We start from the raw sequence: 25,364 nt of genomic DNA, 5'->3' as shown, positions 1-25,364 counted from the left end.
AAATTCCGCAGCTAACATACTACTAAGGAATTCATAAATCAAGTGATCACTTAGGAAGCTGCCAAATAACATTTATACACACACACACAGCATATTCCCAAAGGCCATTATCAGTATCTTATTCATATGCTGTGTGTTTCTTTCTCTGTATTATCGTACTTACTGTACATTTTGGTTGTTCAGAGGTGTTCTGGTCTTGTAACAAATTCCATTCAGCCGACTGTTGAAGAGCAGGACTTTTTGACAAAGCCGTGACTGGGAAAAAAATTTAAACAAAAAAACAAAACCATATTATTTCTAAAAGAAGTAACCTCCATAAAACATTAGCGGTTGCATTTTTAAAACTAAACAAAGCTGCAGTGGGGAGACCAGATACTCTGCTTCCTAATTCAACTTTTCCAGCTTAGTAGCTGCAGGAAAGGCTCCATTAGCTGGACCAAGAGAGACTGTTTAACGCAGAGGTCTTCCAACTTGGCCCTTTTGTGACTTGTGGACTTCAACTCCCAGAATTCCTCCGTCAGGCACATGTGCCTGACGGAGGAATTCTGGGAGCTGAAGTCCACAAGTCACAAAAGGGCCAAGTTGGAAGCCCCCTGGTTTAGCAGAAGGAGCCTCAAAAAAGAATCCACATGCGATCTATTCAACAGAAGCGACAACCCAGCCACCGAAATAAACCAATAGGCAAGGGCCATTTCTCCCTTGACTATTTGACCCCAAACCTGCATTGTGTACCTGCGCTCCCAGTGCAAGATAAAACTCACCCTGTTGACTTGCTAGCACAAGCAATTCCAGCGTTCTTTCGGGCAAGGTGGGGGAAAAGTCATCATTTGCACCTGCGTTCGAGTTGAACACACACACACACACACAAAAAACAACGTGTCAAGTGAGCAGGAGGGCCAGGAAACCTTAAGTCCGATCGCCTAAATATTTTAAGTAAGGGATTCTATAACGTACCAAGGAAACGAACTTGAGAACAGCGGTTTCCCCAACTTTTCCGGCTTGGTGGACAGGCAAAAAGTGGGGGCGGGCACAGGGGGGGGGGAAGAGGAGAAAGGAGATGGTTCCATGTGAGCAGCAAGCGCGTGCAGCTCTATTGGGTGCAAGCGGCAGGCAGGCGCACCTGCCGTTCGAGCAAGCGAAGCGCCCGCCACTTGCGTAGCCCGGTTCCGAACGGGCCCTTGCCCAATACGGGGGAACCCCTGCTTTAGAGTGACGCCCCCTGTAAGAAGCTGCCGTGATTTATGAACTCGCTTTGCAAGATTGCCGTTCCACAACTGGGACAGAGTAAAAACGGTAATCACGTAATCGCCAAGGAAACCCGCCCCCCCCCCGGGCCTTTAACCAAGCTAACGAATCAAATTAGCTGAGGATTTTGGCAGAATTTAAGACTGGCAAGGAAGGGGAACTTGTCTGTAACAATCCTGCCCAGTGTGCTCAAGCCGGCAAGAGAGATTAATTGATCCTGAGCCTGACGGAGGAATCCCCCGTCGCCAGTCTCACAGGCATTAACCTCAATTCGCAAACCGGTAAAAGCGGAGCTATTCCACAGGGTCACCGGTAGTTAAAAGCTACGTGGCTGGCTACAACCCAGAGCTGGCGCATCTAGTCGTGCTATTTTTTCAAATTGTTTTTTGATTTCACAGTTCACGATTGCGGACAGTTTTTGCCGTTACGAAGCGCAACGAGTTACCCGACGTGGGGACAGGCTGACCAGATTTAGTCTTTTTTATATACTAGTGGCTAACGTGGACGTTGCTTATCTCTAGCAGCTCAGGGGTAGGCAGCCTTGGCTCTTTTACGACTCGTGGATTTCAACTCCCAGAATTCCTGAGCCAGCATGGCTCAGCTTGGAAACCTCTCCCTTTCCCCTCAGCGTGGCTGGCTCAGGAATTCTGGGAGTTGAAGTCCACAAGTCATAAAGCGGCCTAGGCCAGAGGTAGGCAACCTTGGCTCTTTTATGACTCGTGGACTTCAACTCCCAGAATTCCTGAGCCAGTTACGCTGAGGGGGAAAGGCAGAGGTTTCCGAGCTGAGCCATGCTGGCTCAGGAATTCTGGGAGTTCAAGTCCACAAGTCATGAAGGGGCCATAGTTTCCCCCATGCTGGCTCAGGAATTCTGGGAGTTGAAGTCCACGAGTCATAAAGCGGCCTAGGCCTAGGCCAGGGGTAGCAACCTTGGCTCTTTTATGACTTATGGACTTCAACTCCCAGAATTCCTGACCCAGCCTGGCTCAGCTTGGAAACCTCTCCCTTTCCCCTCAGCATGGCTGGCTCAGGAATTCTGGGAGTTGAAGTCCATGAGTCATAAAAGAGCCAAGGTTGCCTACCCCTGCTCTAGCTGAATGGTATGTAGATGTTGTTTATCCCTATGTGCCTGCTGATGGCAGACTTGTCTCAACAAGCCAAAAGAGGAAACAGACCAAAACACCTCCTCCCCAGCAATCAACACCCAGATGACCAGAGATTACCACCAAGATTAACACCAGCCCAGTGGTGGCGGACCTATGGCGTGCATGCCAGAGGTGACACTCAGAGCCCTCTCTGTGGGCATGCGCGCCGTCGCCCAAGCCCCGCCTCCCCCCGCGCCCCCCTCACCAGCAGCCCCCCCAGGAAAGAGTCACCCCTGGGCATGGCCTGCAGGGAGCAGCGCAGCCAAGGACATGGCAGCTGGGCAGCGGAGACAAGACTCCGCCCTCGTGCCCCATCACGCGCAGTTGATGCTGCGGGGCACGGCGGGAGGGGGGCGCGTGACTGCCATGGCTCTGCAGGCCCGCCTGGGCAATCTGCCGCGGCGGGCCTTGGACGTGGTGGGTGGCCCCGCGGGAGGCAGGGAAGTTTTCTGGCACTCGGTCTCTAAAAGGTTTGCCATCACTGCGCTAGACCAACAAATCCACAAGTAAACAAGAAACTACCAATTCAAACCAACAGTAAACAAACAGCCTAGTCAAGGAACCAGCAAGAATACTCCCAGCTGGGGAGAAAGGAAAGCCACTAGTGCAGAAGCCCCCAAACTTTTGGGCACCAGGGATCGGTTCCACGGAGAGAGGTTGTTCCACGGAATGGAGGGGGCATGGTTTCGCGCGTTGCCTGCATCCCACGGATGGGGGGTTCACATGTTTGCACATGTTTCTGGCATGCCACGGACTGGAGGTTCGGGATCCCTGCACTAGTATAAAAGCAGCAAACTCCATTCCCTGCCAGCACTGATAACGTTACCTAGTTTGGTAACGAAACGTCTGCGAGAAAACTACCCTGCACGGAGAGATGCCAATGGCCCCACTTCCCGCTGTGTGCAATTTGCTCTCGTTTCTTTTCGCGTCTTTCCTAATTCGTAAAAAATGAAACTTAGCGCAAACTTACCTTTATCGGATTCGGAATGCATTGGGACCGGGTTGTCCTGCTTCGCGATGGACATCGACCATACTTTTCTAGCTGAAACGTTTTCTGCACTAGTAGCTGCGGAAACTGTGGCACTCGCCACGGAAACGTTACACAGGCTGGGCGCCACGTGCCCCTCACAGTTTCTCTCGTCCGTATCAGAATCGTCCGAGTGCAGAGGATTGGTGAAACACAGGGGCGCTCTGACAGGGAGCGGGCCGCTGGGGCAATGAACTGCTGGTTCACTGGGAGGGGGGCCCGTTTGCGCTGGCACGGCCGAGTCCACATGCAGATTTTTGACTTCGTGGCACAGAACGGGTAGAGAGGCCTCCTCGGAGAGGGGCCGCTCGTGTTTAGCCTCTTCTAAGGACCACATGGCATGTCCCTTCTCCTTATGAAGGGGCAAACAGTCTGGCCTTTCCAGCGCATCGGGAGTTGTCACGAGACCCTGATGTCCTTCCGGAGAGGAGATTGCGACCGGAGTAACTGGCTGCAGGTCGCATTCGATGCAAGGGTTCTGTACAGTCTCCATAGGGGCATCACCGGAGCCGCACTCCTGTGGTTTGGAGGTCACCTCCGCTGTGCCGGGCGGGGGGCACGTTTTGATTTTAAGCGCGTTGCCCCGACTTAGAACGGGGTTTCCATCAAAGCTCCGTGGGCCTTCCTGGAGGGGCACTTTCTTAATTTCGAAACTCAAGTTGTGCTCCAGCTTTTTATCGGCAGGATCTGATGATTCGGGCTTCCCTGAATATTCCCTGGATTTACCGTAATTGTCGTTGAGGTCGGTCGACTGCTGTGAAGACACCATGTGCAAAACGGGCTTGGGGTGATATCGGTCGTTGTCTTGCCAAACAGTCGTCACGGTTGGGTAGGCCGAAGGAGGCGATGGGGTTAGAATGGGTGGGACCGGGTGGGGCTCTGGGGCCTGCAAGATTTCTTCTTTTACATCTCCCTCAACCAGGCAACTAAAAACAATCATGAGAACAGGGTAATGAGTGTTTCAGATGCACAGACCCACGCGTGGAGGAGATAAAACAGATTAGAGCACGCAGGCTAATTTTGCCCGCTGCCTGGAGTTTGATCCTGACCAGCTCCAGGGTGATTCAGCCTTCCGTCCTTCCCAGGTCGGTAAAATGAGGACCCAGATTGTTGGGGGCCACAGGCTGACTTGCAAACCACTTAAGAGAGGGCTGTAAAGCAGAGTGAAATGGTATATAAGGCTAAGTGCTATTGCTAAGTAGGAAGGAAGGAAGGAAGGAAGGAAGGAAGGAAGGAAGGAAGGAAGGAAGGAAGGAAGGAAGGAAGGAAGGAAGGAAGGGAGGGAGGGAGGGAGGGAGGGAGAAGGGAGGGGAGAAAGAGGAGAGCAGAGGAAGAGAGGGAGGGAGGAAGGAGGAGAGGAAGGGAGGGAGAAAGAAGGGAGGGGAGAAAGAGGAGAGCAGAGGAAGAGAGGAAGGAAGGAGGGAGAGAGGGAGGGAAGAAGAAGGAAAGGGAGGGGAGAGGAAAGGAGAGGAGAGCAGAGAAAGAGAGAGAGGGAGGGAGGGAGGACCCAGGAGGTGCAGTGGTTAGAATGCAGCATTGCAGGCTAATTCTGCCAACTGCCAGGAGTTCGATCCTGAGTTGAAGTCCACACGTCATAAAAGGACCAAGTTTAAAGAACTTTGCAATACACTGTGAAAAAAGAAAAAGATGGATCTTGTTGCCTTTGGGAATTACCAAGATCCATTTGCTTCCTCTGGATATTTTCATTTTAGCTTTACAGTCAGCCAAAAAGTAATACTGTCTAGTGGCAGACTTTAAAGTATCTATTCGGTGGGAATAACTAAAGAGCATAGAATAGTAGGGTTGGAAGGGACCTCGTCCCCATTTAGCCTGTTTCCTTTCGTTTTCCAAAATGGTTCGCTGGAAACTAATTGTCCGTTTTTGTTCTTCTGCCATGTCTATTTGTTTCGTCTATTTTAATTGTCCCAACTCTCACTTTTTAAATCGTTTGTAAGCCACCCGGAGTCACCGGGAGTCCGGGGGCATATCAATGCAATTAATTTAATATGACAAAGCTATTGGATTCCACGTTAACTCTCCGTCAACGGAACAGGCCTCTCTGCACACTGAGTCAGCTCATGTCCCAGAAGTCTGCAGATCTCCCCAGGATCGACTAGGACCGAGTTCGGACAAATCTCCCAAATTCATCCTGCGTGGCAATCCACCAAGAAATCCCAGAATCCTAGGAAGCTGGAAAAACCATGCCAGGAGGTGGCCACAGCACGCCATCTCTGTACTCAGCAGGGACCATCCCTAGCCCTGCTGTCACTTCACTGGAATCAACTCCAGGCAAATTGTCACCGTCGTCATCCTATGCACGTGGTCCTCGGCTTACGACCACAATTGTGCCCCAAATTCCTGTCGCTAAACGAGACATTTGTTCAGGGAGCTTTGCCCTGTTTTGCGGCTTTCCTTGCCCCAGTGGCTAAGGGAACCGCTGCATTTAAGTTAGCGACCCTGAATCTGGCTTCCCCCATTGACTCTGTTTGTCAGGTCGCAAAACGGGATCGCATGACACACACCCCCGGGACGCTGCAACCGTCATAAATACGAGTCCGTTGCCAAGTGTCTGAATTTTGACCCCGTGAACCTCCGGGGGAGGGAATGCTGCAACGGCCGTAGGTGTGGAAAACGGTCATTAAGTCACTTTTTTTTTTAGTGTTGTAACTTCGAACGGTCCCTAAACAAACTGGGAAAAAGCGAATTATTTTGATTAGGGGCTTTATCCATTAGATCCGTGGTGGCGAACCTATGGCACAGGTGCCCCAGGTGGCACGCGGAGCCCTCTCTGTGGGCACGCGCGCCGTCGCCCCAGTCCTAGGCCTTCAGCTGGGTTTTATAAAACCTTTTCGCTTTAGGCTTCCGCCACCGTGTGCCAAAAAAAAAAGGTTCAATCAATCAATCAATTTCAACTTCTCGCGGGAAAAAAAAAAGATCTCGCAAAGTTGGAATTGATGGAACTCTTTAGTCCCGCCCAGTCTGCCGTTACCACTGCAGCCACGCCCACTCAAAGGGCCACGCCCACCCAATGGGCCACACCCACCCAATGGACCACACCCACCCGGCACCCGACGATACATAAGTGGGTTTTGGGTTGCAGTTTGGGCACTCGGTCTCTAAAAGGTTCGCCATCGCTGCGCAAGATAGATTAGAGGTGGTTGAAATGGCTAGTTGATAATATTTTGTGAAAGCAAAAAAGTTGAGGTCTGAAGTCGATATACTCTATTGCACCAAAGGAAGTCTGGAAGTCAATGCCTTTTTTTTCCCTTCCCCCCCCCCCCCCGGCTCTTACCTTCCTGCCTCGTTTTAATAAAAGCTACTTTTATTTTATTTTAGGAGTCCCCCCGCCTCCTTGCTTGCCTGGGTGTTTCCGAACAAATCTGCTGGCATGTTCCTCTCTTTCCATCCCCAGAACAACACCTGAATTGCGTTTATGCGGCTGAATGGAAAATGAAGGAATCCACATTGAAGGGATTGCTAATGATTTGCCAAGAGGTGGTTCCACGACATACCTGCGTATCCGAGGGGGCTTAGGAGGAGGGGAATCGTGTTTCTCTGGGTCTGCAGAGCTGACGGCGTTCTCTGCGCTGCCTTCCTTCTGTCCAAGGAATAAAGAGACGGAGGGGAATTTTATTCAATTTTTATTAAAGCGCCTCCCCCACCACCAGAAGCAGAAAATTAAATTAAACCTTCTAGAAACAAAACGAGAATGAAAAGTTACGGAAACTTGAGCTTATCTTGGATGTGTTCCTTTACAAGCGTTTTACGCCGCCCATCTCCGCACAAGGTGATTCTGGGCAGCATAAAAATAAAACTGAATGCAAGCTGCCCTCAACGTAGCGAAGTTCGTTTAGTGAACCGTTCAAAGTTACAACGGCACTAATGACTTATGACTGTTTTTCACACTTGCAACCCTTGCAGCATCCCCCTATGGTCACGTGATCAAAATTCAGAGGCTCGGAAACTGGCATGTACTCCTGACGGTTGTAGTGTCGTGGGGTCAAGTGATTGCGACAATCAAAGTCAAAGCCAGATCCGCTTAACACCCAGGTTCCTAAGCTAACAACTGCAGTGATTCACTTAACGAACTGTGGCAAGAAAAGTCGTAAAGTGGGGCAAAATTCACTTGACAACTGAAACAATGTGGCCTAACAGATGGAGTACTTACTATATGACCAAATACTTGTTTGGATAGGGTTAAAAGAATAAATTTTGGATACGGATGGGTTTTATAATAAGAGAAATGTCACATATAAGTAGCATAGTATTTTTTTTATGATATGGGAAACGTAAAATAATTGGGATGATTTAAATATAGGAAATGTTTTGGATATTTAAATGTAATCAATCTTGAGAAAATTATAATTGATAAGAAATGTTTTGATTGCTGAGGGAAAATTAAGCTTAACAGGACTTTTAGCGATTAATGTAAGATTATTATTTTTTTGCAAATGCAATTGTGAAATAAGCTGATTAGAAAAGACGCTACATATTGACGTTATTGTTATTCATATAAATACTAGAAAAATCTTTATATTCAACTTTATATGTATTGAAAATACTAAGAAGAAGAGAGGATCAAGGAAAGGTATTTCTAGCTAATATGTTGATTGTGAAATCACAGAAATTAACTATTCTTGGTCGCTGTTAAATATATGAACCCAGACAACACTAAAGATTGTTCATGTAAAAAAAAAATCAATAAAATATATTTTAAAAAAATATAAAGAAATTTTAGTCAAGGACTACCTGTATGTTTTACATCAGGGGTCTTCAAACTTGGCCCTTTTATGACCTGTGGACTTCAACTCCCAGAATTCCACAGCCAGGCACACTGGCTGAGGAATTCTGGGAGTTGAAGTCCACAAGTCATAAAAGGGCCAAGTTTGAAGATCCCTGTTTTACATTATTTTTCTACCAAGAAGCAAAACGATTTCACAATGCAGAAGCAGCATGATGAGACAGGAGAATGCTAGGGGTTGTTGCTTAGGGGTTGTTGTTTTTTTTCAAAACTACTGACATTAAAGCATGTCATGGGAAATTTCAGCATGGCACAAACGTATTAACTTATGACTAAAGCGTGAGAAGCCTTCATCAGAGTCCAACTGTTCATGTCTGAGACTAGAGAAATTCAGAAGCTTTTAAGAACTCATTTATGTGGTCACTCGTAAGTCAGTTTCAGTTTGCAAACCAGCGCTTTGTCTGCCTGTGGTTACTTTGCTCCAGTTACTCACTGAAATTGGATATTGCACAACTGCCTTTGAAACGGCTGATGTCTAGAAATAAAATGTGTCTAAGAAATTTGAGCAAAGGCAGGTAAAACGAGACAGACCAGAACAGACCCTACAATTACAGTGTGCCCCGGTATGTGTGTTTCGAACTTTGTTCTGGATAGGATGGATTTACTATTTGTCGAAAATTGAAAATTGGCACCCAGGCAGCGACTGCAGAAGTCAGACCCAGTTTTATTTTGACTTACTCAATGCAAAGTACAAATTAAAGATTGTACCAAGTATCAAGGCCAGTTCCGATTAATAGGTTATGTACAAGAGGCCTTCAAAACAAAGCTAGTAAAGTGAAGTAGGTTGGGTGATCTAAATCAGGGGGTCTCCCCAACTTGGAAAACTTTCAGATTTGTGGACTTTCAACTCCCAGAATTCCTGGCTGGGGATGTTACTTAGCGCTGGCTAGGTCAGTATCAAAACCTTGGTGTCTCAGAAGTGTCACATACACAATTGCTGCAGACCGAGTTCAAAAGAGCCCGTGTGGGGAATTTTAACAAGAAAAGTCGAAAGAGAAAAAGAGAAAATAATGGTAGCATTCTGCAGGGCTTAAGATTGTGATTAAACTGGGTCCAACGCAGCTGGAAGTTGATTTGTGCACTCACAGTATTTTCAAAAGCTGCTAACCGGGAAAGGAAACGAGGCTAAAACAGAGCAAAGGTAATTCAACTCGTGGAAATGATACGGTTTCAAAATATTTAAAATAAACAAAACTATGACTTAAGCCACATACCAATCCGTCTGCAATTTTCCAGGCTGCACAGCTCTCGTATTTTTGCAACTGTTTCTCAAATAACTGTGCTATGGCTCTATGAACAAGTTCATACTGTTCCTAGGTGCGTGGGATAAAGACAAGGATTAATTTAGCTCATTGGAATAGACGCTGTTCCCCCCACCGAAATCCTTCACACCGCATCGTTCCGAAGACAAGATTACCTTAGTCTGCACAGCAGAATGCCTTTGAGTCCTCATTTCTTGAATTAAATTAAATACATTGAATTCCTCTGGAATTTTCTGCAACAGAACACGAGCAATGGATTTTTCCACGGGAGAAACTTAATTTCAAACGTTCTCTATAATGCATTTTACAAACTGCTTAATTTTTTTATTTTTTTATCTTTTTTGCTGTGTTGCAACACTGTACACTTCAACAATTAAAACTGCCTTTCCTTTCTTCCCCGACAGCAGTAAGCCATCTGCTTTTTCTCCAAATTATCTTTCAGTTTCGCTCATGGCAGTTCAACTGATTATTTCTTCTATAAAGCTCTAATCACTTGCATAAGATGACCTAGTTTTTCAGCAAGTCGATTGCTCTAAATCCTCCTTACCCCGGCTTTCAACAAATTCCATGTGTAATCTATCGCACAGATGGCTCCAGTTCGTCCACATCCTGCGCTGTGTAACACAAAAAGAAAAAGAAAAAGGAGACACACACAGTTTGTGGAAAGCAGATTTAAATAAAACTCCACATGTTCGTTTTGTAAACATGCTGCATTTTTATTCTATCCAAGAATTCTTGGGTGGCATCCAACCCGTTCAAATAAACTGTAACGCATACAAACATGTGTACTTCCAGAGGCGTGCGTATACACAAGTGTAGTAGTTCCCAAGTCACAAGCAAAACCGAGCCCAAGATTTATGTGGCTAAGTGAAACATTCGTTAAGTGAGTTTTGCTCCATTTTACGACACTGCTCACCAGGGTCGGTAAGTGAATCGCTGCAGTTGTTCAGTTAGTGACCCGGTTGTTATGCGAATCTGGCTTCCCCCACTGACTCTGCCCATCGGAGGTTTGCCCAAGGGAATCACGTGATCCCGGGACACTGCAACTGTCATAAATACCAGTCAGTTGCCAAACCTCTGGATTTTGATCATGTGACCACGGGGACGCTGCAACGGTCGTGTCGCTTTTTAAATGCCATTTTCACTTTGAATGCTTACTAAACGAACAGTTGTAAGTCAAGGACTGCAACAAACCTGATTCATCCATATAATCAAATACTTGGAGAGTTCTACTGTTTGCCAGATGGCTTCAGGGTGTAAGTCACGGTGTTGTTCTCACCTTTAATACTCCAGAATATTTATCTGACTCACTGGAGAAGAGCCTAATGCTGGGAAAGGTGGAGGGCAAGAGAAGAAGGGGACGACAGAGAATTAGGCTGGATGGAGTCACTGAAGCAGGAGGCGTGGGCTTAAATGGACTCCAGAAGATGGTAGAGGACAGGAAGGCCTGGAGGAAAATCGTCCATGGGGTCGCAATGGGTTGGACACGACTTTGCTGCTAACAACAACAAAATTTATCTGAAAGCATCAGCTCTCAGCAGTACTTGCCCATCCAGCAAACCTGGTAGCGTGGACATCCTCCAGGTCCCTTCATTCAGGGAATGTTATCCTCAAGGACCATGGAAGTCAGTCTTCTCTGTCAATCTCCCTCTTAAGATAGCACAGCATTCCCCTTGGAAATCTCCTGTGGTGTTTTTTTTTGTGTGAAGTCTATTGAAGTACTTTTACAGGCCATCCTCGACTTACTGCAGTTCGTTTAGTGACCATTCAAAGTTACAAGGACACTGAGAAAAAGTGACTTAAGACCGTTTTTCATAGTTGCGACCTCTAGAGCCTTGGTGGAGCAGTGGGCTAATGCCTCCTTAAGTAACACCAGCTGCCTGCAATTAGTGCAGGTTCGCGTCCCACCAGGCTCAAGGTTGACTCAGCCTTCCATCCTTCCGAGGTAGGTAAAATGAGGACCCAGATTGTTGGGGGCAATTAAGCTGACTTTGTAATAATGCCGCTTGGGGTGTGTGTGAAAGCCCTAATAAGCAGGCATATACATAGAATGAAGGCTACTGCTAAGCTTGTAAGCCGCCCTGAGTCTTCAGAGAAGGGCGGGATATAAATGGAATTAAAATTAAAAAATTAAATAAAATAAATAAAGCATTCCCTCCCCCCGGGTCACGTGGTCAAAATTCGGATGCTCGGCAGCTGGTTCATATTTATGACGGTTGCAGCGTCCCGGAGTCACGGGATCCCCTTTTGCGACCTTCTGACAGATTGGCTTGAACGACCGACCGGGTTACTAACTTATCGACTGCAGTGATTCGTTTCACACCAGGGGCAAGAAAGGTCACAAAACCCTCTTAACAAATGCTTAACTAAGACAAATTTTGGGCTCCACTGCGGTCGTTAAGTCGAGGAATAACTTCACTCCGTCAAGTCTTAGGGGGTTGAAATGTTATGGCCTTGTGCCCTCTGGTTTCTAAATGATTTTTTAAAAATTTTGTTCATTTGTATCCCGCCTTTATTATTTTTACAAAAAACTCATGGCGGCGAACATAGCCAACGTATCTTCCTCCTACTATTTTCCCCATAACAACAACCCTGTGGGGTGAGTTGGGCTGAGAGAGAGTGACTGGCTCAGAGACAACCTGCTGGCTTTCATGGCTGGGGCGGGGGACTAGAACTCCCAGTCTCCTGGGGATTGGCCCAAAGGAACCCAGCCACTTTGATGGCTAAGGCAGGACTAGAACTCCCAGTCTCCTGGGGATTGGCCCAAAGGAACCCAGCCACTTTCATGGCTAAGGCAGGACTAGAACTCACAGTTCCCTGGTTTCTAGCCTGGTGTCTTAACCACTAGACCAAACTGGCTCATGCTGAGGTTTGACGATTATTCCAAGTCTATACGTACTCTGTGTTACATTACTATTTCTTAATTTATACTGTATTGTTTTTAGCTCAATTTATTTAATACGGCTGGGAAGAACACCACTTAAAGACTTTCACAATGGAAACAGACTGCAAGCCAAAGAAATAAACGAAGAGACGTAAAAAATGGCTTTTAAAGTAACTGGAAACATATAAAAGAACTATTCATCTGGCACGAAAAACATTATGTAAAGGCACTCTTTCTCTTCTAGTCACTCGTCTCGCCTTATCAAGTAATTACTATCAAGGAATGGAAAGGAATGGAATAGAATAATCTTTATTGTCATTGTGTAACTCACAACGAAATTAAGTGCTGTCCACAGTGCACACTATATACAAGTAAAAATCACAAATAAGAACATACATTATATACACACATCCTTCACATTCTATTCACCCTTGCCCTGCTCCTAATATCGCACTTCAATGTTGTACTATATGTGGTATTTAATTATGGTTACATCTCTGGGATAAAAACTTATTTTTCAGCCTATTTGTCTTTGTTTTTATTATCCTGTACCGTCTGCCGGATGGAAATAGTTCGGAAAAAGAAATGTCTGAGATGAGTCTTTAAGAATGTTTTGAACTTTCCTAAGACAATGGGAATGGTACAGTTCGTCCCGATCGGGTCAGCCAATAATCCTCTGGGTGATGGTAATGCCCCTCTGGAGTGCTTTCCCATCTGCTACTATGTAGCAAGCAAACCACGCACAAATGCAAAGGATGCCACAGGAAATAAGCGTAGAAAATACATACTAACTATCCCAACAAATCTATTACCCAAAATGTTTCTAATTTTGTGGCATTCTGGGACACCTAACTAATACAGCTTTATTTATATTCCCATAATTTATGTGTAAGGGGACACGGTGGCTCAGTGGGTTAGGACGCTGAGCTTGTCGATCAGAAGGTCGGCAGTTTGGCGGGTCGAATCCCAAGTGCCGTGTAACAGAGTGAGCGCCTGTTACTCGTCCCAGCTTCTGCCAACCTAGCAGTTTGAAAGCGCGTAAAAATGCAAGTAGAAAAATAGGGACCACTCCGGTGGGAAGATAACAGCATTCCATGCGCCTTTGGCGTCTAGTCATGCCGGCCACATGACCACAGAGACATCCTCGGACAAGCGCTGGCTCTTCGGCTTTGAAACGGAGATGAGCATCGGCCCCTAGAGTTGGAAACGACTAGCACGCATGTGCGGGGGAACCTTTACCTTTACCTTTTTAATGTATGTGTGGGACTTAAAATTTTTCAGTTTACCAGACTTTAAAAAATATGAAAAGGAACTGGGAAAGCCTTTCCTTAATAAAGGGAATGAAAAACTATTCAAATATTTCCTACGGTGAGTCATTGGAACTCCTGAAATAATCCCGATGAAAAAAACAAACATACCTGCAGTGTATGCAGATAGGAACATCTTCATGTTCCTGATACTCTCTCATTAAACTGATCATGTCCAAAATAGAATCAAAGGATGAAGGAACATCATGGTCAGGCCAGTTGACATAATGAAACTGGTAGACTCTTCGTGATTCCTGAGGGATGAGAAGGATGTCGCATTGTTTGTAAAAAACCATTCCTTTTTAAGCGTGTTACTTTTTCTCAAATTTCTCACTAGCCGTGGGTAATTGTGCCACACTCAAGGAACTTGTATAAATAGCTTGGCATCAACTGGTTAAGTCTGATTTAGTTGGAACATCTGCTGGAGGCTCTCTTTTGAGTTTTACAATAACGGGAGAAAGACAGAACCTAAAAAAAAACGCTCTCCAACTTATATATATATATCTATATCTATATTTGGGATACTATGCAATAATAGTCTATCAAAATAAATTAAAGAACTGCACTTGGGGGGGGGGGGAAACAACAACGTAGGTTTGGTAAAAAAGCTCCAGGTTTAATATTCAACTGGAAACCTGCCTGTAAAACTGCGAGGTCAAACATCTCAATCCGACGGGTCCAACTTTGGCCTCTTTAAGACCTGTGGACTTCCAACCCCCAGAATTCCCCAGCCAGCCAATTCCTCAGAATTCTTAGTAAGTGAAGGGGTTATCGTGTGAAAGTCGAGATCCAAAAAATAAAAAAATAAAAAATCGAAATAGTTGAGGCAATCCCTCTACGTTAGGGGTCCCCAAATCCTTGGACCGACACCGGTCCGCGGCATGTTAGAAACCGGTCCGCGCAAACAAGCAAAGCCCCATCCGTGGGATGCAGGCAGGACATGAAACCAAGCCCGCTCTGGTTCGCGGAAAAGCCTCTCTCCACGGAACCGGTCCTCGGTGCCCGAAAGATTAAGGACCCCTGCTCTAGTGATTTGGAAGCTCCTCTGTTTCCATCACCCCCTGCTGGGGGGTGGGGAGTGGGGGGGGGGTCTACCCAAGAAGCATCCTCTCATTTGCAACTGCTTAGCTTTTCATTCTCATTGTTAGTCCAGTGACTACACTGGCATTTTGCCCTAAGGCTATTACTGTTAGTCATTAAGTCTTTCTTTAGCTAAAGGAAAGCTTGCCTCAGATTCTTCCTGCCTTGTTTCGAGTGGAAAAAAAAACGGGACACCTTACCTTAGTCCTTCCAAACTACCAGACATAAATAAGTCAAATAGCACACTGCCCTCTTCTCGTTCCCCCCCCCCCCGCCGCTTTACCTGAAAAGGGGACACTGTACAGCTAAATGCACAACTATATATAAAAATGAAAAAGAAAAAAAGAGCGGCAGGTAACAAAGAACAAAAAAAGGAACATTTTATCATTTCTCGGGGGTCTGAGACACTCAGAATAACAGAATAATCGAGTTGGAAGGGACCTTGGAGGTCATCTAGTCCAGCCCCCTGCTCCAGCAGGAGGCCCTCTACCGTTCCAGACAAGCGGCTGTCCAGTCTCTTCTTAAAAGTGACGAATCATTCACAATTCCTGCAGGTTCTCAAATCTCAAATTCTCAAATGCCTATTCTTGGAAGCTGAACAGAATTTACCTGCCGACTGTTCACCAACATTATTCCACTCACAAGCTACCAAGAACAAAAGCAATTTCACACAAGGGTTAACCGAAATAAGAATTATACCCTGTTTAGCTTAATTGGAGAAAGAGATGTATTTTTTTTAATCTACTTACATTCTGATATTCAATTAGCAGGGTTCTAATGTAGTAATCTGTTCTGACCTGTTCACTTTCCTAAACAGAAAAGAAAGCAGATTTAAGACTTTGCCCACTTTGACACACTCACCCAAGAGCCAACTTCAAACCGTGGTTTAGGAAGCTTGACAAAAGCGACAGTAAATTTGGCTCATAGATTGACCAGTCTATCCAGATTTGTGCAAATCATCGAACTGTGGCAGTTTAAAAAAAAAGGAAATAAAATCTGCTAATTTTCTAGTCGCATCAGAGTCGACAAGAGAGGCCAGGTCAAGAGATAACCCATAGCATGGTTTCATGTTAAACTATAATGTAAATAAGACTAATCTACAATTCCTCTTTTTTGTCAGGATAATTTTGAGGGGGAAAAAATGCTCCGTTATTAATGGAAAACATTTCTTTTTCATTCTAAGTTATTGTCTGAACAATGCATCGATGCAGCATTACCAAGACTTTTAAATATCTGCTTTTGCTACTCATGCATGAATCTACTCAAAGTAAAAAAAAAAACGCTTCAAACCCACTACTGATTAATGCATGTAACTGCAGAAGAACGCAAAATAGGTTTATGTGTTCAATGTTCACACAACTGCGCACATTAAGCACAAACTACAACTCCATTAAAAGACTTATCAGTCATAAAAACACTTACACAAGAAACCTGGAATGGTCCAAAGGAAGTGCCTTCTTCTCCATACGGTGGCCAGTAACGTTCACATTTTTTCTGTTAGCAAAATGAGTTTTTTTTAAAAAAAATATACACACTTTGGAATGCATACATTTTACACTTTATCTGCATAAAGCCCCCCCCCCCAGTCTTTTTAGTTTATTTTATTTATTTATTTTATTGGATTTGTATACCGCCCTATTCCCATAGGACTCAGGGTGGTTTACAGGGCAGTTCCCAGTCTACTTTCTTCATTTTTTGCATTTAATCGTTTTGAAACTTGAAATTTTAGAGCAGTATTAGGATCTGTCTTAAAATTCAGCAGGGTACATATACATTTTTATAAACCTGTGATTGAAGTGGCACAATGCAATTCTAAATGCTATTTGATTTAAAAGAGACTCCTAAGGTCAATAAACAAAATTAATAAACTAGTTGCGTTCTTCTCTTTGGATATTTTTTTTTAAAATCGCTAAGTAAATCAAAAACTGCTAAATCAAGGTTTAATTTCATTATCACCCACAGCAAATGTGGCAAGGAAATTAATGTGACTCATACATACCCTTCCCATTTCAAATTCCCGACAGGCCATTACAATAATCTGGGGAGGAAAAAACAAAAACCCAAATGGGTCTAGAAAACATTGCCAAAATTGTATGCCAATATGTGGGGGAGTCGCATTTTGAATCAACTGACAGTTCCAATGTAATCTTCAGCCCCCTGGACATAAAAAGGTACAGGAAGTCCTCAACTTACAACCACAATTGAGCTGAACATTTATTTCTCTTGCTAAGTGAGACATTTGTTAACTGAGTTTTGCACCATTTTATGACCTATCCTTCCACAGTTGTTAAGCGAATCACTGCAGCTGTTAAGTTAATAAACCGGTTGTTACGTGAATCTGGCTTCCCCGTTGCCTTCGCTTGTCGGAAGGTCGCAAAAGGGGATCACATAACCCCGGGACACTGCAAACCGTCATAAACACGAGTCAGTTGCCAAGCGTCTGGATTTTGAACACAAGGAACACGGGGATGCTGCAAAGGTCGTAAGTGTGAAAAAACAGTCATACGTCACTTTTTTTCAGTGCCGTGGTACCACTGAACAGTCACTAAATGACCTGTTGTTGTAAGTTGAGGACTTCCTGTAGAGCAGTGATGGCGAACCTTTCAGAGACCGAGTGCACAAACTGCAACCCAAAACCCACTTATATCATCAGGTGCCGGGTGGGCGTGGCCCATTGGGTGGGTGTGGCCCATTGGGTGGGCGTGGCCCATTGGGTGGGCGTGGCTGCAGTGGTAACGGCAGACTGGGTGGGAGTAAAATGCTCAATCAATCAATTCCAACTTTGCGAGATTCTTTTTTTCCCGCGAGAAGTTGAAATTGATTGACTGAACCTTTTTTTTTTTTTGCACACGGAGGCGGAGGCCTAAAGCGAAAACGTTTTATAAAACCCAGCTGAAGGCCTAGGACTGGGGCAGCGGCCCGCGTACCCAGAGAGAGGGCTCTCTCTGTGTGCCACCTGTGGCACCCGTGCCATAGGTTCGCCACCACGGCTGTAGAGCATCGGGCCTTCCAGAAGCCTCCTGCTCTCATTCGCCTTGAAGTCATCTGAAAGAAATATGAACGGCGGGGACACTACTGACATTCGTCCAATCTGCTCCCGAATGTGAGGACGCGACAATCTCTACCCCAGTTGAACCAGGGAACAAAATTTCACGTAGTATAATCAATTCAGTACTTAACGTTAACTTACCGCAACATTGTACTCCCATATCATCCTCCAGAAATCGATTACTGTGTTGGCTAGTGGTCCCTGGGTAGCAACGTAGGCCTTTGGTCCGTGTACTCCCTAAAATTGCAACAGGCAACTGAATAGTAAGAACGGAACGAGAGGCGTTCTAAGGCGGTTTGTGCATAAAACGTCCACGATTGTTCCAAAGAGTGGAAGGTGAATTTTAAAAATATCCCAACGGTGCTTTTTTTCAGGAGGCAACTGGACTTTCTTGTTTTTCTTTGAAGACGTTTCGCTTCTCATCCAAGGAGCTTCTTCAGCTCTGACTGGACGGTGGGGAATGGAAGGATTTATACTCCTTGCAGACGGCTGTTCGTTTGCATCCTTTTAGAGAGTCCCAAAGGATGCGACATCATCTATCTCCGGTCTACCACACAGTCCTTTCAACAGTTCCAAGAAGGCTCCACACACCCATTTGCACCACTCAGGTGACCCTGAGGACACAGATAATCCTCCAGGTGACCTCAACGGCTTCCTAAAAGGACGCAAATGACCAGCTGTCTGCAAGGAGTATAAATCCTTCCACTCCCCACCATCCAGTCAGAGCTGAAGAAGCTCCTCGGATGAGAAGCAAAACGTCTTCAGAGAAAAACAAGAAAGTCCAGTTGCCTCTTGCAAAAAAGCACCTTTGGGACAACCATGACTTGGATAGACTGAGAATCTCCGTAGATTTTTAAACATAGATGCAAAGTCTCCACAAACTCACTTTTTCAAGCCGAAAGGAAAAGTTAAAGAAATGCTAGACCAATACCATTTTTTTTAAATTAATGAAATACAAGTTAATAGCAAACCCTCCCATAAAAATTCCCTGTTAACAGTCCAAATGCTCAAGGAGCACTGTTAACTTTTCTTTCCAGCTACAGGCTGCAAAATGTACAAATTGTTTCCTCTTTAACCGATTGCTTTTCGTTTTGACCTCAATATCCCTAAAGTGAAACAGTTGATTTTAAAAAAGCAAATTCAACGTCCAATTTTAAGATTTCATTTAAAGGATACAGGATGCTGTTAAGAAGTGCCTCATCTGATTTTTGAGGAAAAGACACTACAGATGCAAGGATCCAAAGCCCTAAATGCTAACCCATAATAACTATCTTCCGTTATATAAGCTGCTCATGGATACACAAATGGAGCTGATGGATGACCTACAGTATTCCCTAAAGGAGATGCATTACTTGGATAACTTTTCATTCCCGGATAAACAAAAAAAGATGTTTATCTGTTAAGATCTTGAAGGATTTTATTAGAAATAACAAACAAAATGACAAATTTTACATACTGGATACACTGCTCCTTGGTGGAGCAGTGGGCTAATGCCTCCTTAAGTAACACCAGCTGCCTGCAATTAGTGCAGGTTCGAGTCCCACCAGGCTCAAGGTTGACTCAGCCTTCCATCCTTCCCAGGTAGGTAAAATGAGGACCCAGATTGTTTGGGGCAATTAAGCTGACTTTGTAATAATGCCGCTTGGGGTGTGTGTGAAAGCCCTAATAAGCAGGCATATACATAGAATGAAGGCTACTGCTAAGCTTGTAAGCCGCCCTGAGTCTTCGGAGAAGGGCGGGATATAAATGGAATTAAAATAAAATAAATAAAATAAAAATAAATAAATGTAACATTCTGAAAAATGCCTGGCTTGAAAAAGGCAGATAGAAAGAAAGCTAGCTCTGGGATTCTTTTTTTGAAGGGATTAAAAAGTAGGGTTCTTAAAAACTTAAGGAATAACAAAGTCAGCTTATTCAAGCAGGGCTAAAAGGAAAAAAAATGTTATGTATGATTGCCCTTATTGGACTTTTACTGTCAATGAACCACTGACAAAATGTTTGCCTTTTGTTTTTGTTTTTTTGCTTAAAAAGCAAAACTGTGGGGTGAAGAGAGATTATATTATACCTAGAGAGGGTGATATGCTATTAAAATTGTTTTTACTTGCGAGGAATAAAGGGGGAAGTTACACTTTCTTTTTCCCCCACACTTTTTTGCATTTTACTGTGCATGTTTGTAATTAGTATTTGCTTTGATTCTCTTCAGTCATAATGCTTAATAAATCTGTTAGGAAAAATAACAATAAGCTGCTTTGGTGATTCCATTCCATTGCAGTAATAATACACATTATTGCTTCTGCAATATAAATACACAAACCAAATGATGTTACTTTAATTCTAATTAACATGTATACATAACCCAAACTAGACTGTTGTTTCTCTGTGCCATATAATATATGTGGGTATATGCATAATTCTGTATTTATTTTTGTCATATTTATGTAGTGTATATCGGTGGTGATCCTTTGAGAGCTGAATGCAACGAAGTTTCATTTTAATGTATGCCGATTAGTTTACATTCAAAGTGACAATAAAGTTATCATTCTATTCCATTCCATTCCATATATTCTATTCTATTCCATTCAATTCCATTCTATTCTATTCCATTTATTCTATTCTATTCTATTCTATTCTATTCTATTCTATTCTATTCCATTTATTCTATTCTATTCTATTCTATTTCTAATTCTATTCTTATTCCTATTCTATTCTATCCTATTCTGCTTTCTTGAAGAATTACAAGTTAATTTATGACTGACATGTTAAAGGCAAAAATAAAAAGGTTTCAAAAATTGCTTGTACTTTACAACGTATGTATCACATGCTAATAGGCGATTAATTAAAAATTATACATTTACTAATATACTTTATTCAAATCTCTTAATTAAGGCCTCTTATCCACTTTCAACTTACTACAGTCAGTCAAACAGGTTATTTACACGTTGCTAAAATTAGAGATTTTATTTCCTCTGGTTTTGTGACTAATTTTGCTACATTAGCTTGGCAATTATTGTTTCCTGCACTCATGGCTTACAAGGTTATCTTTTCTCCCCTTGGTTTGGGGGATTTCAGCTTCTTTGCATTCAAAGCTCAACAGGATCACACACAATTCTTCCCTCCCAAGGATGATCTCCGGGGAGAAATTTAAGTCAGTATTTTGAAGGATTCCCATGTACATCCCACAAGGCCATACAATTACATTCATACATACCTTAATGAAATTTGCATTGATGTAGTCAGAATCTTGTGGGGGAGTTTTTAACGTCAGTTTAACTCGACTGTGATCAACTGAAATACAGCAGATTTTGGGAAACAAAATTACTTTGCAAGCTGAGACGTGTGCTCCCTAGCCCAGGGGTAGGCAACCTTGGCTCTTTTTATGACTCGTGGACTTCAACTCCCAGAATGCCTGAGCCAGCATAGGGGAACTATGGCCCCTTCATGACTCGTGGACTTCAACTCCCAGAATGCCTGAGCCAGCATAGGGGAACTATGGCCCCTTCATGACTCGTGGACTTCAACTCCCAGAATGCCTGAGCCAGCCTGGCTCAGCTTGGAAACCTCTCCCTTTCCCCTCAGCGTGGCTGGCTCAGGAATTCTGGGAGTTGAAGTCCACGAGTCATAAAAGAGCCAAGGTTGCCTACCCCTGGCCTAGATCAAATGCCAATTTTAGGCAGTCCTCGACTTACGACAGTTGAGCCCAAAACCTCTAAGCGAAACCATTGTCAAGTGAGTTTTGCCCCGTTTTATGACCTTTCTTGCCACAGCCGTTAAGTGAACCACTGCAATTGTTACGTTAGGAACACGGTTGTTACATGAATCTGGCGTCCCCATTAACTTTGTCAGAAGGACACAAACGGCGATCACACGACCCCGGGAGTACGTAACTGTCCTAAACACAAGCCAATTGTCAAGCATCTGAATGTTGATGATGTAACCATGAGGAGGCTGCAATAGTCATAAGCATGGAAAACAGGTCGTGTCACTTTTTTAGTGGCGTTGTAATTTCAAACAGTCACTAAACGAGTGGTAGTAAGTCAAGGACTACCTGTAGTTCTACAGAATATAGACCAGGGGTAGGCAACCTTGGCTCTTTTATGACTCGTGGACTTCAACTCCCAGAATTCCTGAGCCAGCATGGCTCAGCTTGGAAACCTCTCTCTTTTCCCTCAGCGTGGCTGGCTGAGGAATTCTGGGAGTTGAAGTCCACGAGTCATAAAGCGGCCTAGGCCTAGGCCAGGAGTAGGCAACCTTGGCTCTTTTATGACTGGTGGACTTCAACTCCCAGAATTCCTCAGCCAGCTTGGCTCAGCTTGGAAACCTCTCCCTTTCCCCTCAGTGTAGCTGGCTCAGGAATTCTGGGAGTTGAAGTCCACGAGTCATAAAGCGGCCTAGGCCTAGGCCAGGGGTAGGCCACCTTGGCTCTTTTATGACTCGTGGACTTCAACTCCCAGAATTCCTGAGCCAGCATGGCTCAGCTTGGAAACCTCTCCCTTTCCCCTCAGCGTGGCTGGTTCAGGAATTCTGGGACTTGAAGTCCACAAGTCACAAAAGAGCCAGGGTTGCCTACCCCTGCTATAGACCTATAGACTTACAACAGTAACCATTAAAAGTTAAAACAGACTGAAAAGGATGATGGATGACCATTTTTCACAGTCACGACCTCTCGATGTCCCCATGGTCGCGCAATCCAAATCCAGACGCTTGGCAACTGGCTCATATTTATGACGGATGCTGTGTCACGTGATCCCCTTGTGCGACCGTCTGACGAGCAAATGTCAACGGGGAAGCCAGATTCACTTAGCAACCGGGTTACTAACTTATCAACTGCAGCGATTCACTTTACAACCGTGGCAGGAAAGGTCGTGAAATGGGGGCAAAACCCGCCTCACAAATGTCTCCCTTAACAGCAGACATTTTGGGCTCAATTGTGGTCGCAATTCAAGGACTCCCTGTCCTGATTAGTCACTTCCACAAAAGCTTTGAATGTCAACCATCCAAAATCCATTACACCATAGAATCAACTTCCCATTCGGAGGTGAAGCAGCAGATTTGAGGATGGGGAGAGATTAGCGACAGCCCTTGGCTGTTTCACCCTATGTTGGGGGAACAGAAAAGCTTTACAACACAACTTGCTTTGTACCCTTGTAAGTTAGTGTGTTATTCTTAAATTCAGAGGATAACACAACCCTAGCGGTAGAATTGAAGAAATCCAGTCTACTCTCTGTGTGTGCAATGAGCAGGAGTTGTGCTATATCTCACTTCAGACAACCAATATCTTGGATTAGTGAAATGCACCTCCATTTTATTTCAAAGATCACTAACCTCAGGGGTGTGGGTATGTGTGTTTTTAAGAACACCCTGGGCTGCGATAAGGAAAAGAGGCAAATGAGCCCTAGAACATGAAATGCTTAGAGTTGTCCTCTTAAATATCATGGAGTTCAACTCAATTCTTTTAGCTAACTCTAGATATGTGTCCAAGTAGTCCTCAAAGTAAGAATATGATTGACACCTTAATCTTGGTTGCTGAGCAACGCAACCGTTAGGCAAAACAGCCACCTGACTCCTTCACTCAACAACCACAATCCCGGCACTTCTGGTTGCAGTCATTAAGCTCTCTCCCAGATCATTAATTGGACTGCTGCTAAAGGATTCCAACTCCATGTGGAGCTGAAATCCTTCCAGCAGGCAGCCCTTTTGTTCTCAGCCTGCTGAAGGACTTCCCCTTTTTTCCATACACAGAGGGGGAAATCCTTTGGGGTGGCTGCAGGAACAGAAGTCTTTAGGAATTCAGCTCTGTTCCTGCAGTCCCACAATAGATTCTTCCCCTTTTTGTTGTGCATGGAGGGGAAATCAGCCGTGAGGCATCAACTGAAGATTTCAGCTCCATTCCTGCAACCCATGGGAAATTTCAGCTCCCCTCCCTCCCCTCTGCTGGCATCCCAACTGACTTTCTAGGGAGCTTGGAAAAAAGATTGCAAAAGGCGATCACATGGCAATGGGTTGTAAATGCAAATGGCATTGACATAAAAATGTGACATTTTATCATGGCTGGAAATGCATTCTATAAAGCAACTTTTCAGAGGCCATTATAACTTTGAACAGTCATTAAAGGACCAGTCCTAAATCAAAGACTGTCTGCAGTCTTAGCATCCTGCTAATCTAATCACACAATAGGCAGTGAAGGAAACTATTTCTTTATTTTGTTGTATTTATAAGAAGATAAAAAGCAGTAAAAAAACAACAACAGGCAATTATCATTATTTAAAATGCCATGACTGCAGGAGAACAGGATCCACTGAGCCACCGCGTCCCTTTACCTTTAGATGGGCATATCTATCAATAAATACCATGTTTGATGATTCAGACAAACCACTTTTGCTACATTAGTTTGGCCACGAAACTTAATATATTTCTTTCCACACTGGAGATAAGTTTTTTAAATAGAAGATGCAAGTACAGCAAAACAGAGAGAAGCATTAATATAGGCAGATGAAAAAGCTTAGGAAAAATATTCATTTCCAAAAATGATTACCATCTAATTCATCTATGTGTAAGACGGTAAATGTTAAACAGATGAAAAACATTATTAAAAAGAAGAGATTGCGACTTACATGGCAGTATATCTTTATATCTGTTCTTTTTCACATTTTCTTCCTTTTCTCCAGTCATGGTTGGATAGATCTTTTCTGCTCTATATTTTGTTGATAACCTCCTCAATCTCTGTAATTAAAATGTTCCAAACTGTTACTTCTTTAACGGCTCCGAATCCCTTTTCCACTTCGTATCTCTGCTACAAAGGAATATTTCTCTCTCCTTTCCTCTGTAACTTTTTTCTTTATGTGAACTATAATGGCTTTCTCACTGACACACCATGAACCATTTATTTCCAAAATTAAGGACAAGCTAATGGGGGGGGAGCACTTTAGGATGAGCTACCCAATTCCTTACTGCGTTCAGAAAAATTATTGGAGCTACTGCTGATTAAAAATTGATCATGTAACTGGGAGCCAAATGAGAGTGAGATTTAAGGCACAGGAATGTACACAATTTTCTGACACTCAATTCTTTTTTCATCTGCTGAGCTTTAAACAGGAATGCAGTCGTGTAATATAGTAATGCCTAAGAATAGAGAAGAATTTTTAGGGAATTGCTAGCACTTGTTTTATCAATTGTAACTGTTTGTACAGATTCTAAGTCACAAAAACATACACGACGTTATTTGTTAAGGTGAAATATATATTAAAAAAGTAAAGGTTCCCCCCGCACGTGCGTGCTAGTCGTTTCCGACTCTAGGGGCCGGTGCTCATCTCTGTTTCAAAGCCGAAGAGCCAGCGCTTGTCCGAGGACGTCTCCGTGGTCATGTGGCCGGCATGACTAGACGCCAAAGGCGCACGGAACGCTGTTACCTTCCCACTGCAGTGGTCCCTAACTGATATATATATATATAAAAGAAAATGATAGAATGTTTTGTGCAACAGAAGTTCAATGTGAATAATCAAGTACTCCAAGAACTAGTAAATTGCTGGTGAACAGACAACTTGAATTTTGGTCAAAGTGATTAATT

The 25,364-nt window shown here is 44.0% G+C and overlaps 1 protein-coding gene across 3 annotated transcripts in view; it reads right to left on the bottom strand.

Moving 5' to 3' along the window:
- PTPN12 (protein tyrosine phosphatase non-receptor type 12) overlaps nt 1–25,364 on the bottom strand; it is a 53,452-nt gene that overhangs the window by 5,893 nt on the left and 22,195 nt on the right. For all 3 annotated transcript variants that reach the window (XR_014026792.1, XM_081330344.1, XM_081330345.1), the window contains exons 2-15: nt 24,412–24,520; nt 21,009–21,085; nt 17,942–18,037; nt 16,751–16,789; nt 16,174–16,245; nt 15,501–15,560; nt 13,783–13,925; nt 10,028–10,094; nt 9,636–9,713; nt 9,433–9,531; nt 6,930–7,015; nt 3,361–4,343; nt 762–833; nt 164–255 (exon numbers count right to left, since the gene is read on the bottom strand). Coding sequence is in view for 2 of the 3 variants with exons in the window: in XM_081330344.1 (XP_081186470.1) it covers nt 164–255; nt 762–833; nt 3,361–4,343; nt 6,930–7,015; nt 9,433–9,531; nt 9,636–9,713; nt 10,028–10,094; nt 13,783–13,925; nt 15,501–15,560; nt 16,174–16,245; nt 16,751–16,789; nt 17,942–18,037; nt 21,009–21,085; nt 24,412–24,520 (2,073 nt within the window). In the remaining variant the exon portion in view is untranslated. The remainder of the gene's footprint in view (nt 1–163; nt 256–761; nt 834–3,360; nt 4,344–6,929; nt 7,016–9,432; nt 9,532–9,635; nt 9,714–10,027; nt 10,095–13,782; nt 13,926–15,500; nt 15,561–16,173; nt 16,246–16,750; nt 16,790–17,941; nt 18,038–21,008; nt 21,086–24,411; nt 24,521–25,364) is intronic.

Source organism: Vipera berus (genome assembly GCF_964194415.1).
Source record: "Vipera berus genome assembly, chromosome: 6".
NCBI lineage: Eukaryota > Metazoa > Chordata > Lepidosauria > Squamata > Viperidae > Vipera > Vipera berus.
The sequence above is the reverse complement of the archived record's forward strand: the minus strand, read 5'-3'. Positions and strand labels throughout refer to the sequence as shown.